At 38.9% G+C, this 18,566-nt stretch overlaps 1 protein-coding gene across 2 annotated transcripts; it reads right to left on the reverse strand.

The window, feature by feature from the left end:
• Nucleotides 1-2,646: 2,646 nt before the first annotated feature.
• Nucleotides 2,647-10,178, reverse strand: LOC103473143 (uncharacterized). Of its 2 annotated transcripts, none has more exons than XM_081614065.1 (13): nt 9,295-10,176; nt 9,135-9,216; nt 8,920-9,030; nt 8,645-8,686; nt 8,030-8,495; nt 7,754-7,905; nt 7,342-7,570; nt 7,175-7,239; nt 6,870-7,004; nt 4,883-6,749; nt 4,691-4,762; nt 4,479-4,571; nt 2,647-3,473 (listed from the first exon to the last, which is right to left on the reverse strand). In XM_081614065.1, the coding sequence occupies exons 1-13, from the start codon at nt 9,492-9,494 to the stop codon at nt 3,268-3,270; spliced, it is 3,720 nt and encodes a 1,239-aa protein (XP_081470191.1). In that variant the 5' UTR covers nt 9,495-10,176; the 3' UTR covers nt 2,647-3,267. The 2 variants fall into 2 exon arrangements, with proteins under 2 accessions (XP_081470191.1, XP_081470192.1); XM_081614066.1 differs by having other exon boundaries at nt 3,385-3,768; nt 9,295-10,178.
• Between the last annotated feature and the right edge of the window lie 8,388 nt (nt 10,179-18,566).

Consider the following 18,566-nt stretch of genomic DNA (forward strand, 5'->3'; position numbering starts at 1 on the left):
TTGTGTAAATAATGTTTACTTCTTTTTATCTTTGACTATCCATTTCTTTGGTATGGATGGTGAAATTGCTCATGGTATTTAAAGCCAGTTTCTTTGGCTCTCTGTAAAATGATGTTGGTCCAAATATGACCTGTAATTTCTGAATAAATCCACCTCAACTGCATTCTTATCGTCATGCCTCATTCTGAACACAGCCTCTGCGTGACGGGCCCTTTTGTCTCCTCTTCAGCTGATTTTCTTTGTTTCTTGCTGAAGGTGACATTATCAGGAATGATTTCAGAATTGTTGTTGCCTTCACATGCATCTCTACTGAGTGCAGGCATGTGGTGGAAGAAGTCAGCGGAGTATTCAGCACATATCAAAGTTCCCCACAGGGGGGAAAGCACATCATCAGGACCTCAGGAGGTTCACATTGTTTCTATTAGCTGTGCTGCTTGGAGTCCACAGAGCATCTCCTCTGGGTGACTCCTTCACATGCATGCTCATAGGTTCTAGAGTGTTTTGCATGCTGAGCTAGAATTAAGTACAACTAACACGTTGCTAAACTCGCTCTGTTCTTGTGACTTTGGGTTCACACTGCAGCCTGAAGTGACCCAATTCCGATTTTTTCGCAATTCCGATTTTTTTGCCGGGGTGTTCACACTGCAGGTAAATGCGACCTGCATGAGTTCTGCAGTGTGAACGGGCAAACGACCTGAAAGTGTCCCGCATGCGTAGTAGAGGGCGCAATAGCATCAGCGTCTCAGTGTTCTGCCAACCGCCATAAAAAGAAGAAGTGCTCAGTGTTTGCAGAAGTAAACATGGAGGCTAACGGTGGAGCTTAGCTTACATATTTGAAGTTGTTGTCCGGCCGGAGTAGCTTATTAACAACTTAATCCTCATATAGTATGTTATGTTTGTTGTTTTTCTTCCCGCTTGCGCATATCAGGACGCAGAATAGTGAGATCTGTTGAGGATCAGTGACGTTCAGTTCGGATGAATGCGACCTGGACGTTAGGTCGCATTTGAATCTGAAATGTATCGGATATGGGTCACATTTGAAAAAGAATCTGACCTGTGCTGTTCACACTGCCATGAAAAGATCGGATACAGGTCGCATTACGTCAAAAAAAATCGGAATTGGGTCACTTCAGGCTGCAGTGTGAACACACCCTATAACAACCATCAGCAGAGCTGGAATTAAGCTCATCTGTCTGTTTTAGTGAAAGCTTCCATAAACTGAAGTCAAACAGAAGGCCATTCTGGATATTGTAATCAGTATGTGCACACACACACACAGACACACACACACACAGCAACTTATGACCAACGCTCACTCACATACACACTTAGTAAGAAGAACAAATACCATCACTGCATTTGTGACACACAATCGATCTCTCACAACAGACATAAAGTGAAGTATTTTTGTACATTAATTAGAATTATACAGGCAACTGAAAACCAAACAAATGGAATAGAGGTCATGGTCACAAATACATGATTAAAATGTAATGTCATTAGATATTATATTTTAATCATTTAATCATACCCCTCTAACCCCCCCGCCAGAACAACAGAAAAACAAACAAAACAAAAATACAACTTTTATTCTTTTGTTTTGTTTTTTGTTTTGTAAAAAAAAAAAGAAGAAAAAAACGACTTATTTAAAAGTATTACTCACCCAATTTCGTCTTGAAAATCATCACTTTGTAACTCTGTTGGTCTAAGTCCTATGGTTCTTAGTAAAGAGTCGTTCAGAAGAATGGGATCGTTAGTGAATGTCAGACTTTGGTCACAGCGTTGTCCCATACATGGGACACGCCAGTCAGCACCTCCGCATTCAGCGTAGTGAGTGACAGCTTTTTTCATACAATTTGTTCCTGCACAGCTAGCTTCGCTAACGTCACGTCCACAGAAATTTGAGTTTCTTTTCTAAGTGACAATAAAAGTTAGACGTAGTCCACCGTTTGTGAAAGCGAAGCGCTGCTAAACATGTCGTCGCCATCAAATTTCTGATGATTTATGTAGCGGGAATCTATTACTAATAATTAGACAGACATCTGCCGCTCAGATAAAACCACTGCCCAGGGTTTGAAGTCCCGCGTTCGAGTGAAAGGGGGAGAGGATGTGTGACAGTGGTAACAGAAACACGTAATTATTAAGTCACGTTATTACTTGGATATTACTTGGATTTTAATCGGTACATTTTTCAATTTAGTGATTTTTCCACAGTTGTGGTCTTGTAATAAATTCACGAGTTCTCAGCCTCCGAGACAAGATCGAGACCTAAGGAGGTTGAGTCTGAGACTAGACCGAGACCATCAAAAAGTGGTCTCGAGTACTACAGCACTACCTGTGAGAGACACATATCAACAGATGTCTACTTTTTAAACATGCGTACTATATTTTACATACTTGTTGTCTTAATCTATATCTATCTGAATACATCTTTTGCTGATTTGTTGAGAAAGACCACACTTGGTTTATATGGAATGACAGGGATCCACTGATGGCTGTTGTATGACATAATCAGCACAAAATGACATGCACAGTCTAAAATTGCTGAATGAAAAAAAATATAATAATACTACAATTAACCCCGTATGCTTTTGTTGTTTTTTTAGACATTTATCCAGCTTTTGCAATCAGTAAATCTCAAGAAAGAAGTTCCCAAATGCAGATGGGTTTGTATTTCAAGTCAAATTTTATTGAAGTACTTTGAACTACATGCAATCACACAATCATAAGCTTGGAGTTATTCGCATGCTTTTACTGTACAAATGGCTTTTCACATGATAAATTATCAAGACAGATTGTCAAATGAAGATTCTCATAAACTGTGCAGTAGTAGTCTTTGCACTTCAGTAATAGAACTTTTAAACAATAACTGATGAAAAAAAAAAAATAATAAAATTTCAAAAACAGTGGTTCTAATATTTTGTCAAGAACAGAAAAAAATAAGCAACAACAAAAAAATAATAATTAGGACCCGACAGAGAAGGAATTAGCTTAACTACAACAATTCAATTCAGGTTAGCCAAGTCCCAACAAATGTTCTCTCAGGGCACAACAAGGAAAAACTCCCTTTTAACAGGAAGAAGCCTCTATCAGAACCAGGCTCATGATGATCAGCCCTCTGCCTCCACCGCTCACATTTTAAATTTAAAATACTGATGATCCATTTACATGGACTACCATAATGCGAGCTCCCAGTAGGTTCACATTGATAGTCCATCATGTGAAGTTCGTGAATTTAGGTCCCAATCATTCCTGGCCTTACTGTTATTAGCTCTTCTTTATAGCTGCAATTTTGTTGTACATAAAATATTTTATTGCTTTCCAGTCTCTTCCATTATCCTTTAGGATCTGATTATTATTTAAGCATTTTTGACAGTCCACTTTCCCAGGGATCTTCAGTTTCTCCAAGAAGTCCTTGAAATGCTTGTGGATGACTTTTCTTTCGGTGTCTGACCAGGGTCTTCTGGATTTCTCTGTATGTAAAAGAAGGAGGAAAATTAATAAATTGATTAATAAAAATATCTAACACCAACGTCGAGAGGAGCCAGTTGAGGTGGCTCGGGCATCTGGTCAGGATGCCTCCTGGACGCCTCCCTGGTGAGGTGTTTCGGGCACGTCCCACCGGGAGGAGGCCTCGGGGAAGACCCAGGACACGCTGGAGGGACAATGTCTCTCAGCTGGCCTGGGAACGCCTTGGGGTTCCCCCGGAGGAGCTGGAAGAAGTGGCTGGGGAGAGGGAAGTCTGGGCTTCCCTTCTGAAGCTGCTGCCTCCGTGACCCAACCCAGGATAAGTGGAAGAAAAAGGAAGGAAGGAAGGAAGGGAGGGAGGGAGGGAGGGAGGGAGGGAGGGAGGGAGGGAGGGAAGGAAGGAAGGAAGGAAGGAAGGAAGGAAGGAAGGAAGGAAGGAAGGAAGGAAGGAAGGAAGGAAGGAAGATAAAAGTCAAGAGTTTTCATATAGACACTGGAGTATCAGGGAATGTTGTTCTGCTGGCTTCACGCAGGTTTTCCTGGTTTCACACCCCACAGTCAAATGGTAATGCTGCAGATACCCATTGTTTCCTGGTCCACAGGTGGTCAGCCCAATCTCTTTGATGTTAGAAAGTCAGCAGAATGTGACTCCCATGTGATGCTGTGTGGAATTTTCCGTCAAAACTAGTTGAGATTTTATCAATAGGTCGTAAACCGATCCCCCATTTGGGAGAGGGAGAGACTTTGTGCCATTATATGCATACTGTAATTCCTGTAAATAAAAGAGAAATCTTGCACATTGTATGTGATTTCTCCATCTGCAGAGATATTTTGCTAACAGTTAAAGACTGTAGGCCGCTGATTTGGGATTAGCACTCTGATGTTGGGATTCTGAGATAATGGGAAGGGAGGCACCCGACCTGGGGCCGGAGTGATCTGGTTGAGGATCAGCTTCTTTACTATTTTTAATACTGCAAACAGTATCCCATATAGAGAATTGAACAACATACCTATTTTACTTGGCGACTTTGGCGATTTTTTAATGCCCCGAGTTGACGAGCATGATGCAGTGCTTTCTTTACGGTTTTTATCCTTTGGAGTTTCTGAAAAACATAGTTAACAATTAAATGTTTACATCATATTGAAGTGGTATGATCATTTAAAAATACTTCATTATGTGGACTTTTTTTCTTTTCCATTAGTAAACAGAGGAAATTGTTACCTTTTGGACTCTTTTTGATAGGAGTCCCTTCAGATTGGACATCTGAATCCGAGTCACTAGATTCCTCCTCAGCTGCAACAAAATGTTTACAGTAAATATTTAAGCACATTTATTTTTTGTTCACAAAATAAAAAAATATCAAATTTGCTTCATTTCATAAAAAGAAAATACATTTTGAAATCTTTCACTTACGGTTGATGTTTGGTGTGATGTCTTCAAGAGATTTCCCTTTGAATTTACTCATTCCACCTTGCAGAGCAAAAAGAACTCTACTGACTTTTGCCACTTGGAGTGTTTCTTCAGGCAGTCTGTAGAATTCCCTGTGGACCTCAATATTATGTCCCATGAAAGTTGCCAGCTGGTCTAGCTCGTGAGTTTGCAGGTTTAGGAGCTGTGAAACTGTGGCAATATGCTTTCGTAGTCTGGTTGATGTGAGATTCTGTGGTTGTTTAGCTCCGCAGCTTTCAGCAAACCGTTTTAAGCTGTCACATCCACGAAAGTTCCCTTGGCAGCCAAAAAACGGACGAGCAAAAATGTAGGGATTGGTCGGGGAAATGCCAACCTCTTCTCTAGTTTTAATCAGAAGATCCACAGACTCTTTTACATTTGTTGTGAACAGCACAGGCACTTTGCGGCCTCTTTTCCCCCGTACCTCTACTCTGGTGAGATTCTCACAAAGTTTCTTTTCAAACTTTGAAAGGCTCTCCAAAACTTCATCATGCATGTCGTGTTGGCTCCTTTGTAAATACGTGTTGAGTTCCATTCTTGAAACTTCTCCTTCACGGCGGCGATTGAACAGTATTAGCTGTGTCAGAGTGACTTGAGCGAGTTCACTCCATGATTTTGCTGTTGGTTGATCAATGAGATTTTTTTTGTAGACTACCTCAAGGCTTTTCAGATGGTCCTGGAGCTTTTTGATGTCTTCTGACAAAGGCAGTATTTGCGGCATATTCCATTTCTTCTGGTAAAGCGTTTTCAGGGCATTGGATGATACATGTGTTGACCAATCCAGTTCAATTAACTTGACAAATTGCTCTGCTTTTGATTTTAAGTCATCATCCTGTAGACGCAGTGCCTCTCCTTGCAAAATGTATGACACTTTCACAAGAGAATGCCGCAGTTTTAGTGCTGTTGAGGGCACTGCGAATCTGTTGGATAACTCATTAAACCCAGTCATCTGTTTTACAGCCTGAAGGACCGTGTTGAATTTTCTTGGGCAGATCAAGTCTTTCAAAAAGACAACGTCCTTGTCAATGTCTCTTGCAACAAGAACAAGTCTAGCAAGTTCCCTCATCTTATTTCTGATATCCGCTCGATGGCGTCCAACTTCTCCATTTTTGAGGAACATTCTCTCACCCAGTGAAATAATAAGGGAGTCAGCCTTTACTAACAGTGTGATATTGTCATATATCATTTCCTGGAGAACCGTTTTAAGTCCAATGGAAATCACAGTATTCATGGGCAACATCATGGAAGAACTTGTCTGAACTTTTCTTGTCACAATGCTAGCTTCTGTCCCTCGGAGTTTGCAACGCTTGAGGTGTCTCCAGAGATCTGTCTTCACATACATAGCAAAGCAAAACTTGCAAGGTAGGTAGTTCGCTGCAGCTACCTCACGTGTCGCTTGCCTTTTTGGGATGATTTGTCCTTCCCCAGAGGACAGGACAGAACAGTTGTGTTGATAATTTCCCATGTTTGCTACTTTGGTCAAAAGCAAGGACTGCATTTTTGATCCTTTCCTGTATGCGAGTGCCTTGGCCACATCGGGTTGGTCTGAATGCTTCTGCTTCAGATGTCTTGTGATTTTTGCCAAAGACTTTCCACAGTAAAAACAATAATTCTTCTTGTCATAGACACGATAGTGTGTAGTGTTTGAAGATGTTTTTACTGTGACGTTATGTTGTTGAGAGTTACTGCCATGTGACTTCTGTTGAGCTTTAGAAGGTGTTTTTCTGAGGATTACTTCACGTTCTGTAGTTTCTTCTTCCTTTGATTGTGAGTCATCATCTACTTTTTCATCTGACATTACCAAAGAACGGGAACCCTCTTCCTCGACGGCCTGAAAAAAAGAAAGCTTATTAATTACTTTGCAAAGAAGAAAATATCATACTCGTATCACTTCTTTATACATAGTTATGATTTTCTTCACCGCTGCTTATATAATTAAATCCTTTATTACCATTTCAAACTCAGAAAATTCCTCTTCCTCTTCCGTCATAGAAGATGAAAGCAACGGGTTACAGTCAGAAATGTCAAGCAGATCGCTGACAGTACTCTCTGCAAGGTCCGTCTCATCTGAAGTTTGGGTTCCATCCTGTAATAACAACAAAAAATAGTGAATTAATGAATATATCAATGACAATAAAGGTAAGTATTAAATATGGATGAATAAATCAGATAAAATTTCTTCAGTGGAAAGACGTTAAGTGTCTTACAGTAAAGTAAACTTATATTGCCCTACACTACTGGAAAACAATGACTTACTTTTCTTTGATTCTCAACACCAGTGTTGTTTGTGGCTCCATTATTATCAGACTGATGTGGCAAGCCTGTAAAATAAGACAAAATAGGGTTCATCAGTTTTCATGTATAATTTAAGATGTTTTCCAGCCCATAAAGTTATAAATTATATTTAAACCAATGCTACTTACACATGACAGCCTTAAGGGATTCTTCGATGGTGGGACGTTCTTCAAGTGATCTGCTCAGCATCCGGGTAATGATGTCTTTTAGCCCACTCCATCTTTTCTCACACTGAAGAGTGAAGTTGGCCATTCTGATGTTAAGAGTCAGCCCGATGGGATCACTGAAGTATGGGGTTGTAGTTTGAAAGGGATGTTGCCCATCTGTCAGGATGTAATGCACCAAGTACCCTGCTACCTAAATGTAACAGATTACATTAAAACCATGTCCTCAGAGTCAAACTATGCAGAGTGAATAATAATAATGACTGTTATTATTATTCTAATCCAAACACTTGGTAATGATTGAACAAAATCATAGATCAACAAACAATCCGAGTGTCTAGTATACAATTAAATGACCATTTTAAGGTCAACACACCTGGATATCTGACTCCTTCTTGTATTTGCTTTTTATAACTCCAACATCCTCATAACTGGCCCAGGACAAAGTTCCACCTGTTAGTGAAAATGATGCAGGATCCAGATTTCTGCTTGCTCCAAAGTCTCCAATACACATTTTATTGTTGATATCTGTAGACAAATGAAATATCTTTAGTTGTACAAATATCAAAACATAATTTAATCAAAATGAGCATTTTAATGATCAACATTTGTGAATAAAATGACTGGTACAGTTTGGTCAAGTTTCCTTTACCAAACAGGATGTTTTCAGGCCTCAGGTCTCCGTGCAACATTCCATGTGAGTGCAGTTCCTGAAGTCCCAGCAATAACTCCTGACAGATTCCCAGTCTCCACTGCTCAGTCAGGTTTTGTCTCTCAGGAAAATCCTTATTTTCGATCAGGTCTTTGAGATTATATTCACAAAGAGGCAAGACTAAGTAGGCCAAGTAAGTGTCTTCAATCACTGTAAGGGGCTGCAACAGATGTTTGGTTTTTAATCTGTCTGAACATAGAAGGTTAGCTATTTTCAATTGGCTTTTGTTGATATGCTTAGGAATTCGCTTGACTGCCACAGGGCTGTTGCAGAAGAGTCCTGGAAAGACTTCTGGTCCATTGCATCCATTTCCAATCTTTATGTTTGGATTGAATACAAGGTCATCAATTTCCATCACACCAGGCTCAGACTTGAGATTTTCTAGTGAGCTCTTCCATCGGGATTCCTTTAAAATTAAGCAAAAAGAAACAATGAGACAATAGAGTACCAATTATCTTATGTATTATCTTTCTGCTACAGCAGAAACATAATAGGAAAATGTAATGAATTTTTTCAATGAATACAGATGAAGAAAAAATGTCCACAAATCTTTACCTTCTTTTCCATGTGTTCATTAGAAGAGAAGGAAGTTGTCTTCTTAAAAAAGAACAATTGCAGCATTAGATTATTATGTAGAATTTGGTTTGTTTTAACCTTTGACAGTGTTTTTGCATTTTGAGTTTAAACATGTTTACAAACATTTATGCCACTTAAAGCTCATTAACAATATAGTAAAAATGAGAGATGAAGATGTAATACCTGAGATTTATGACATTTGATAAAGCATGCTTTGAATAAAATATACATATATGTAAATAATAGTTACATACCTGTCGCCATTGACAGTTGGGGTTTTCATAGTCGTAGACAATTTCTTCTCCTGCAAGAATTTCTGTGATTGCAAATGCACACAGATGTGGTTTTTGTTGCTCATCCAATATCTGTTGGTCACATAGGTACAGACACAAATTATTTCAGTCAGTTTGTTTGTTAAATGAAACAGTTACTAAATTAACACAGAGTGACTTCTGACTGTGTTACTTACAATTTTAATTTTGCTGTTTGGCTTGATGTGGTCATCATTGATGAGTCTTCCAAGTCTTGTTGTATCTTTACTGCCATCAATGCTGGAAAAAACAAAAGATAAATTATACTTATTCCTGGGCTTAGAGTCAAAGTTTGGACGTTCATGCAATTGTATTTACCAGAAGTTTTGTCCTTGGAAGTTGTAGAAATACAAAAATGCTGCATCTTCAGCCGAGTACTCTTTATACAGGTCCTCTCCCTCAGAGCCAGTGATATGTCTTCCAACATACTCCAGCAGGAATTCTCCTGGCTCAATGTTTTTGGTGGCAATAACTCCATAACCTGAAAAACACGACCAGGGTTTCATTGAGCTTCGCATTTACAGTCCCACAATGTTGAACTGCGACTTCAAATCAGCTGAACCTCGAGAGCATATAATAGTTATAGATTTGAGGTGTGCCGATCGATCGGCCACCGATCATAATCGGCCGATTTCCATGAAAAAGTGTATGATCACGGTCTCCTGTTGCCGATCACACAAACCGGCTTTTCATTTCGCAGCAGCCTGCCTGTGCAGCTGGTCTCCTCTTTCCTTCACTCTGCACAAACACGCAGCAACAAATCCTAAGCGATGTGGAACTATAACGCACTGAGTGAACGGGGAAGTTTGCGTGTTGCGGCGGAAAATGGAAGAAGGTCAAAATGCATCAACATGACGAATGTAATATGGCATAAAAACAATGTCATACTTAACGAAGTTTAGCTACATCAAGGCTCACTGCAGTTAAAAAGACATATGGAGGATCAGATAGCAGATAAAGCAGCGCACAGCTACAAACACTCACCAGGATTAGCATGACGGTCAGAAAGCTAAACAAATAACCTGCAAAATTATTTAAGTCTTCGAGCTGCGATGTAAGACGCTGGTTCTGCTCTCGCTGTTGAACCGCTGCTACGCTACAGGTAGTAATATTTCACAGATGTGAAATATGTTAAGAGGTTTTTATTTTGACTCTTTGCATTATTTAGCCTCTTCAGAGCCTTCATATGTTTTCAGTCTGTTAAGGATAGCAATGCAATTTGCACAATGCCTGTTTTGTTTTTTTTCTTGGAAAAAGTTATTAAAAACAAGTTTTTGTCTAAATTAAGGTGAATTCATGGTTCCTTTATCCACATAATGTAACCGGTAGTGTTTATGATTAAAAATAATAATAATAATTATGCGATCGGTATCAGTGATCAGCCCTCATGGGTGATCGGAATTGGCAGGAAAAAACCTGATCTCTAATATTGATAATAAACACTGACTGCAGCAATATGCAGCTCAGTGTGGTCCGCCACACTAACCCAGATGAGGTTATTTAAAAGTAGAACCTGCTTCAGGGTATTAAACAGAAAATGTTATATTCTCAAACAAAAGCATACCTTTGTCTTCACTGATGAATTTCTTCTGAAATATGTCTTTGTCCTTCTCAGAAGCAATGAAGTGCAAGGCTTCCTCTTCAGGACAAACTCCTTTGGGATTCATTATTTCTGTGAAAATTAAAATATATATTAGACATGGAACACTGTCTTAAAACCTTAGCTTGATTGAAAATGAAAAAGGCAGCAAAGCTTGTTAACATGGGTGACTTCATGAAAAGATACAAATCTTGGTATATTTGCTTTACAGACTAAATACAACACAATGGAGGAATTTGGTAAAGTGTGGAACTTACCTGTTGTTATGAGCTCAAAACAAAGAGCAGAAAAATCTACAAAATGGTTTTTGTTCTCCAAAATGTTGCAAAGTGGTCAACAGAAGAGACGAAGCAACAACAAAAAACAGTTGAAAGAAATCTGAGTTTGAGTTTTGTCCTCTCAAATGTGGCTGTGCTCATCAATTCCAACAGATCCTCAAAAATCTGAAGTAAAAGCAGTAGAAAATGTGAGGTCTGTTCTGTCCTTCTGGAAAGAAGAGTGTCTCTTTCTGCAAGGAGCCCAGCTTATATGCCGTCCTCTCAGAATCCAGGACATTCGAAAGAACAAAAGAGTGAATGGTTGCATTTGTTTTTAAATGGTGGTACTCACATTAAGCAAACGACTGGGTGCCTTATCTACATCACAAGTGTTAAACTGAAGGCCCACAGGCCAAATGTGGCCATCAGAGGTTTAAAGAGGAATTAGATGCAAGGTTTAACTTTCATTATTGTAAGTTCTCTGATTTCAACCTGGAAATGTTTGGTACCCACAAAAACATTATAATCTAAAACAATTTTTTCAAATACAAAACAGATAAAAGTACAAGCATTTGAATCAGCAAGTAATGATTCTAACTTGATTAGATTGGAGCTGAAGATGAAAAGGACGACTCATTTATCTCAACTCCAACTAAGCCACTCAAAACTATGTAACATTTGAATTCAGTAATTACGCAAATAGTTAAATACAGAAATATATCTTGTTCATGTGTTAGTTACATTCACTTTATATGACATTGCATTTAGTAACATATATCCTGTCATACTGTTACAACAGGCACTTTGAGGGCCACAATATTGCTCATTTGGCCCTCAGTGACATCAGTGAAGTACATTATTGCAATAGATGCATAACAGCAACAGGGGACTGTATGTACTGTATGTACATTTAAAGATTTTGAAGTTGGTCAAAGCTTTTTTCTGCTTTCTGTGGATTCTTTCATGTAACATTCACCAACTCATCTTGACGGTTCTGTGACATGATATGGCTGCACTTAAAGTACTTGGGGATTATTAGAAGTTTTCAAATTGGCAGTAATTGATGCTCTTGATATCACTTAATAACAAATATAAATGTTGAAGTATGATGTGAACTGTGTAGATATTAAATATATGAAGCGTGTTCTGAATGTCCACATATTGCCTTTATTCAAATCATTCTCACACATATGAATATTTTTACAGTAAGTCATGTTCAAACTCTACAAAATCCTTTCCTGTGGGCTGACAGAAACAGTTTAGACAATGTGATTTCTTTGAATTAACCAACAAGATCAATAGTAATCATGCTTATGAAACTTAATTTGTCTCCAGAACATGTTACAAGCCTCCATGTGGCCCAAAACTGCATAGTGAAATGTCAGTGTATGTTTATGTGAGTTTCATGCTCTGTGTCTTTGGAAGGACAAACAGCAGATGTACGGGAAAGAGTTTGTGGCCAGCCACTTTAAGAGGTTTTGGGAGAACTACCCCCTCACCAGCAACACAAGTAAGAGGAAAGGTGATCTCTCAAAGGAGGAAATAACAAAAGGCATGGCTTCGTTCACCCGCATTTGCATCTGATAGCTGTTTAATTGTTGTCCCAAGATGAGCTCAAACCGGTTTCTAGGGGGGAGGAGGGGCCAGCTGAATGTCTTATGTTAATTGGGATTGTCCAGAGTTGCATATAAATTAGAGGTGCTTTGGGCCCAATACCAGAGTAAAGTACTCTGATATGGTGGAGATAAAACACCAATAAGTTATTTTCTGATCCCACAAAAAGCAACAAAACAAATTATCAAAATAAATTCCAGTTTGGATTGGAGGTCGCTGTAGAGTTTTCCGTTGTCTGTCCCTTTAACAAACTGTGTCAAAAAAAGATTCTGTCAGTTTATTTTTTCTCAGCAAATTTTTGGATGGTTCTCATGATATCTAATTGCATTTCATTTTTATTCTGCTTAATCAATATTCAACAAGTGGAAGAGAAAATGCACATTGTGTCATCATCAAACTGAATATATTTAACTTTTCTCTGCAGTGATGACATTTTAAAAGATAATATTTCACCAGTTGAAATGATCAGATGTTGGCAAGACTCTTCATAGCTGTTGTAGATCCGCTCCAAAGTCTCTGGTCCGTCGCTGTTAAACATGCTGCCGTCATCTCTCAGATAGTGTCCGGATCAGAGATGATACTGTGATGGAAATTGTTCTATTGTTCTGTTCTGTTTGTTGATATAGTGACCTCTGCGATTTTCTCTGTGAATAAAGTTGAAACTGTCCACATCTGCTCCAAGTTTTCAGGTGTGTATAATCTATCAAATGATGGATGGTTGCCAGATTATTAAAATATTTGCCTTGCTTTGTAAGCACAGGGGATACTAAACAAATTGTTTTAATAAAGCAGTTAACTGTTTTCATTTTTAGATTATCATTAGAGCAATCAGTGTAACTTCTCCCATTTTCAGATTTTGTCATGTGGGATTAGCCAGATGCCACGCCTTCAGGAAACAATCATTCCTCAGCAACTAGAGCCCAGACTCTCTGGATGAAGCAAAGTGTAGAACTACAGGCTGGTTTTTACCAGGCTAATCTGGGATGTGTGACTGATAGGAGCTGAGCAGAGCGGAACTGTGTACTCATTGTGCAGTGCAGTGTGTTTGTTACAGTCTAATGAACATCTGGACCTGACCTTCTTTCCCATCTTCTCCTCTATTTAGACTATAATAAGTAGATTAACTCAACGTCACACGTTTTTTTGTAGCTCTCTCTATCAGTATTGTATGTTTTCTAAATCAGTCTACAGAATATTTTCCCCAAAGTTATCAAGACATTGTTTGTAAAATGTGAGACAGGCCTTTGTGTTCTTTTTGGTCAGCTGTGGTTTTGGCCTTGGAACTGACCAAGCGAGTCTCTTTGTGTTGAATCTTGAACTTTGACCTTAACCGAGGCGTCTTAGCTTTTGGAGTAATCATGTTTGACTGGCTCCTCAGAAAGGTTCCCCTTTGTTGATGTGGATGTTTCTCTCTGTGGCTCTCTGAACATCCAAAGACTTTAAAATGACTTTTCCAGACTTTTCCAGTGACTCGTTGACTTGGTTTCTCATCTGTTGTTGATTTGCTTTTAATCAAAATGTGTTGCTTTGTGAGGTTTTTCAGTCTGTTTCATGTTGTCAGACTGGTTCTGTTTAAGAGATCATTCTTTTGTTGTAATCAGACTTAAGCCGAACCAAAATCTGTGTATATTTTTGATTTAACAAGAAGTCAATGACTTTGTTCATATGGGGCCAGTTTGGTTTGGAGAGCTGTTTTATTTTATAAATAAAATCTTTAAAACTTATTTTACTAACTCATGTAATCTTTGTTTTGCTACAATTATTTGATAATTTGAAAAATTTAAGTTAGTTATAAAAGCAAAAGAGAATACATGTTAAGTGAATAATTTAAAAAACCATATTAGCAAAACAAAGTGAACACAAGGTTTATATTTTTGTTTAGAAGATATTTTCTTGTTTCAAGAATAACTGAGCACCAAAGATGATCAAATCTAGATTTTATCTTCTACAAGTAGCAGCTCCTACAGTTTGGTCTGTCACTGAGGTTTTTAGTTTCAGGTGATTTAATTACACGGTTGCAGGAAAAATAAGGGGAAAAAATGGTAAAATTATAATGTTCAACATTTCTCAGTCATGTACATCATCTTTGCTCTTATACACTCAAGAAACCTATTACTTCTGCACAGTAACAATATCTGGCCCATCAGAGATCTGACACACACGCACATAAACGTTAAACAATAAGACACTGAAATCTAAATAGTTGAAGGTTCTGATTAGTTAATCCACAGATTATGTGAAGGAGCATACAGAAGAGGATATTCAGCTGCTGCAGCCTGAAACCAGGAGCTGATCCTCTTCTGATCTGCTGCTGCATCTCTGTCATGTCTAACGCCTGTGCAACAGGCATACTGAGAGACACAGACAGGCTTCTGGTGGGTGTTTTTCTGTCACCAGAGGTGGAGCTCAGACAGTGCATGCCGCCTCAGTTGTCAGGAGTTGCTATTGGGAAGCCAATAGTTTGTCTGGTGGTTTAAACTCACTTGATCCTACACGGTTTTATTTTGAGGGAGCACTTTTTTCTTTTTCTTCTTTGGGAAGATGACAGGCTTTTCTGTCAGCATGTAGGGTACAAAACCAGAACTAAAACATTTATTTGGAGATCCTAGTTTTATGAATAAGTACCTGTAAAAGAAATGTATTAAAATACTTAATTATCGGTCTAGAGCAGGGGTCTGTAACTCCAGCCTTCGAGGATTGGTCACCAGTTACTGTTAGCTGTGACCAACCACACCTGAATCAAATGAATCACTTCCTCAGTGTGCAGTGCCTGAGAACAGTTTGTGTATGTACTGGGGAACTTGGTTACTGAACAGGGAACAGATGGCTGATTAGAAACAGGTTGCAGGTGTGAGGGGAGAGAGAGAAAATGGCACAGGGGGCGACAGAGAGCATACAAACTGGGTAACCAGGAAAATTAATCTACACATAAGACAAACTAGGCTATCTAAGAAAGGACTGAACTAAAGTAAAACAGAAACAAGGCTGGTCTAGTCAAATAAAGAGACTAAGGAACCAAATAGAATGAGATGAGAATCAACAAATAAAAAATCCCAAAACAACCCATGTCCTGACACATTTTCTCTTGCTGATCCCATGTGTCCATGATTCCAATAGAAACGGTGTGCAAGCATGTTTTCAGGTGAAGAAAACCACAGGCTTTCATCTGCAGACTTCTGTCAAGTCAGAACGTCCTCCTGCTCTTTGCTTCTGCCATCCTACTGAGAGCCTCTGTTCTTTAATGAATTACCCAGCAGGTGAGTGGACACCAACCTGCACACATGCTGGAAACCATGCATGCATGTGTGTGTGTGGGTGTGTGCATGTGTGTGTGGGGGGGTGTGCGCGCGCGCGTGTGTGTGTGTGTGTTTGCATTGCAGAAAACACTAATGTCTGAGGCAACAATGCCCCCTGCAGCCTGTACTGCTTTGAACTGCAGAAAGAAAATACTTTCTGCTTATGGTTGATTTTCAGGTTAATTAAAGTTTGCCCAGAGTTTTGTGTGTGTGCACGTGTGTGTCTGAGTGTTGAGAATCTTTATGCTAAAACAGAGTAGTGAGGCACAGTGAGACGAACATCAAAGAGCAGATTTAGATGCAGCTTTACCTCAAACAGCAACGGAGAGCAGTGAAGAACCTTTTTGTGATGATGAAATGTTAAAGAGATCGGAGCAACCCGACACAGCAGGAAGACGGCTAGTCAGCTGGAAGAGCAGAGCCAGACGGTCTGATGTGGGATCAGCCGAAGCTTCTCTGTGAAAAAGTTGTTTGTGCTACACATGAGGGATCTGCTGTTAAAGTGGAGCAATGTGACCTTAGAAGGCATTAGGAAAGGTACAGACACCATGGAGAAGTGCTTTTTTTCTTATTCTAGTTCCTGAAGAAAATGGAATCTTAACAACAACAAATATATATATATATATATATATATATATATATATATATATATATATATATATTTTTTTTTTTTTTTTTTTATATGCATCATTATTATTTCAGCCCTCCTCCTGTGTATCTCCTCCTTCCTCTGTTACTGTCCATCATAATGTTAATTACTCTAATATGTGCTCACCTGCATCATTGTTCTCTACTGGATCCTGGCCTTTTGCCCTGCCACCGTTTTGATAATGAGGTATACTTTCCAATCTCTAAAACCTTTCTTCCCCCTTTCTATTGTGATGCGAGGAGCACTCACATTTAAAAAGTCTTCAGACTGGAAGCTCTGTCTAGCCAAAACAGCAGAGTAACATCATTAAGCCTTTTCAGTTTGAACCACAGCACATTGAAATCGATGGGTGATTTCGATTTCTACATCGAAATCACCTCTTGTGATTTCAGTGTAGAACATGCACATGCAGAGACGACCATTTTACTTTAGCATACAAGAGATAGTGATGAACTACTGCTCCATCATTTGTAATAAACTTCACAGAGACACGTTATACATTCATTATACATCACCATAGTCAATAAATCAGAAGGAAAGTTGACTCCACTTTTTTCTTTTACTCTAAAAGAAAATGTTTATTTCAAATATGTTGATAAACAATTCTCAGCCCCTGCATTCATTTAAAGCCACAGTTCATGAGTCCATGATTTAATTTTTGCTGATTAAATCAGAACAGAAAGATCACTATCAGATAAGTCACAGGATGGCTTAACAAACGAGAGGAAACCACTTTGTTTGTTTCTGAGTAATATTCATCCAGTTTGATATTTACTGATTATGTCGGACTTATCTTGTCTCTTCTGGTTATTTTAATTGGAAAAGAAGAGGCGTCGGCAGCGCCTCTCTGAGACGTTTGCTGCCCCCAAGTGGCTAAAACAGGAGCTACACTAAACTCCAGATCATCTTGCTGGAGGTCTCCTGAACACCATTTAAGAAAATGTGACATTTTGATTTACAACAAAAGCTTTTCAGTGTTCACAGTTTACAGGAATTAATATGTATTTAAACATGCAATAACCACAATTTAAGGTATATATTTAAAAGTGTGCATAGTGGATTTTGTTTTTAATTGCAACACTACTTCTTCTTTCTTTGATTCGCTTATGTCAAATGAAGACATTTAAATCAGTTTCTGTGTTTCAACACCTTTGTTAGCAAATATCTTAGAAATATGAAATGACTCGTTATTTTCACTAGTCTCAAACATTCTTGATTTACTTTTTCCTTCTTATACGGGGCATGACCAAATACTAACCAGATCGTTCCTGGACTGCTAGAAGAAATGACTGGAGGATCCTTTCATCTCAAGCTTTCTTCTTGGAAAGAATTAAGAGAAGCTTGAGAAGTGTTCGTTTTTGTCTCCTTTTCTGTTGCCCAAAACAACTGGGAGGATTCATAAGAGAGAAACATTTTGCTGCTGTCTGCTGTAGTCCACCCATATCTCTGCGGGATAAAAACTAGCTAGACACCTAGAAGGAAATTGCAAAGTTGTAGTCCATAGAGCAGGCTGTCTGCAGAAAGATGTGGTGCTAACTCCATGACTTTTTATCTATATGCTGAGAGTGTGTCGTGACAGATGCTGAAACAGGAGGGGTGTCTCCAGGTGGGCTATGAAAGGTGTGTGTCAATACAAATCTCACTCAACTACGTGACCCTGAGAGGACTGTTCATCTTCGGGTGAAGCATGAGAGACTCAAGGGACTGACAGACAACCTGGCACCATGACAAACAGTCCACTCTGTGCAACTGTCTTGGGGCAAGGCTGAAAAGTAAATCACATTCTTTAGGTCTGTTGAGACGTTTAACAGGATGGAAGAGCCGTAATGGGAACCGACTGCACTTTGACAAAACAGCTAGGCTAGGCCAGCACTGAGCAGAGCTGTCCCCTCTTCAACACCAGCACTGTAGTAGTCAAAACTTCTGCAATCACAGCAGAGGCCCTGATGTCTTTGCTGAACATTTGTTGCTCAGTTTTGAAGAACGAGGAAAGGCACAAACTTATTGTATCACGGCAACACAAACCAAGAAAAAAATAAGATGGTAACAAAAGACCAAAACCAAGTATGTAACCTTTATTTAAAAAATTCTTTCTTTTGCATATTTGTTAAAACTCACCATGTTCTTACAGTATATAATATGAGGCACATAATCTGTAAAAAAAAGAGAAAAAA

This window comes from Poecilia reticulata, chromosome 12, assembly GCF_904066995.2.
Source record: "Poecilia reticulata chromosome 12, P_reticulata-male-v2, whole genome shotgun sequence".
Classification (NCBI taxonomy): domain Eukaryota; kingdom Metazoa; phylum Chordata; class Actinopteri; order Cyprinodontiformes; family Poeciliidae; genus Poecilia; species Poecilia reticulata.

What these genes read in the sequence shown, in the direction of transcription:
- LOC103473143 (XM_081614065.1), bottom strand. Translation starts at nt 9,494, where the DNA reads ATGCGAAGCTCAATGAAACCCTGGTCGTGTTTTTCAGGTTATGGAGTT. An exon ending in ATGAACACATGGAAAAGAAG is followed by an intron (nt 8,496 to 8,644) that starts GTAAAGATTTGT and finishes TTAATTTTAAAG; the next exon opens with GAATCCCGATGGAAGAGCTC. An exon ending in AATTTTCTGAGTTTGAAATG is followed by an intron (nt 6,750 to 6,869) that starts GTAATAAAGGAT and finishes TCTTTTTTTCAG; the next exon opens with GCCGTCGAGGAAGAGGGTTC.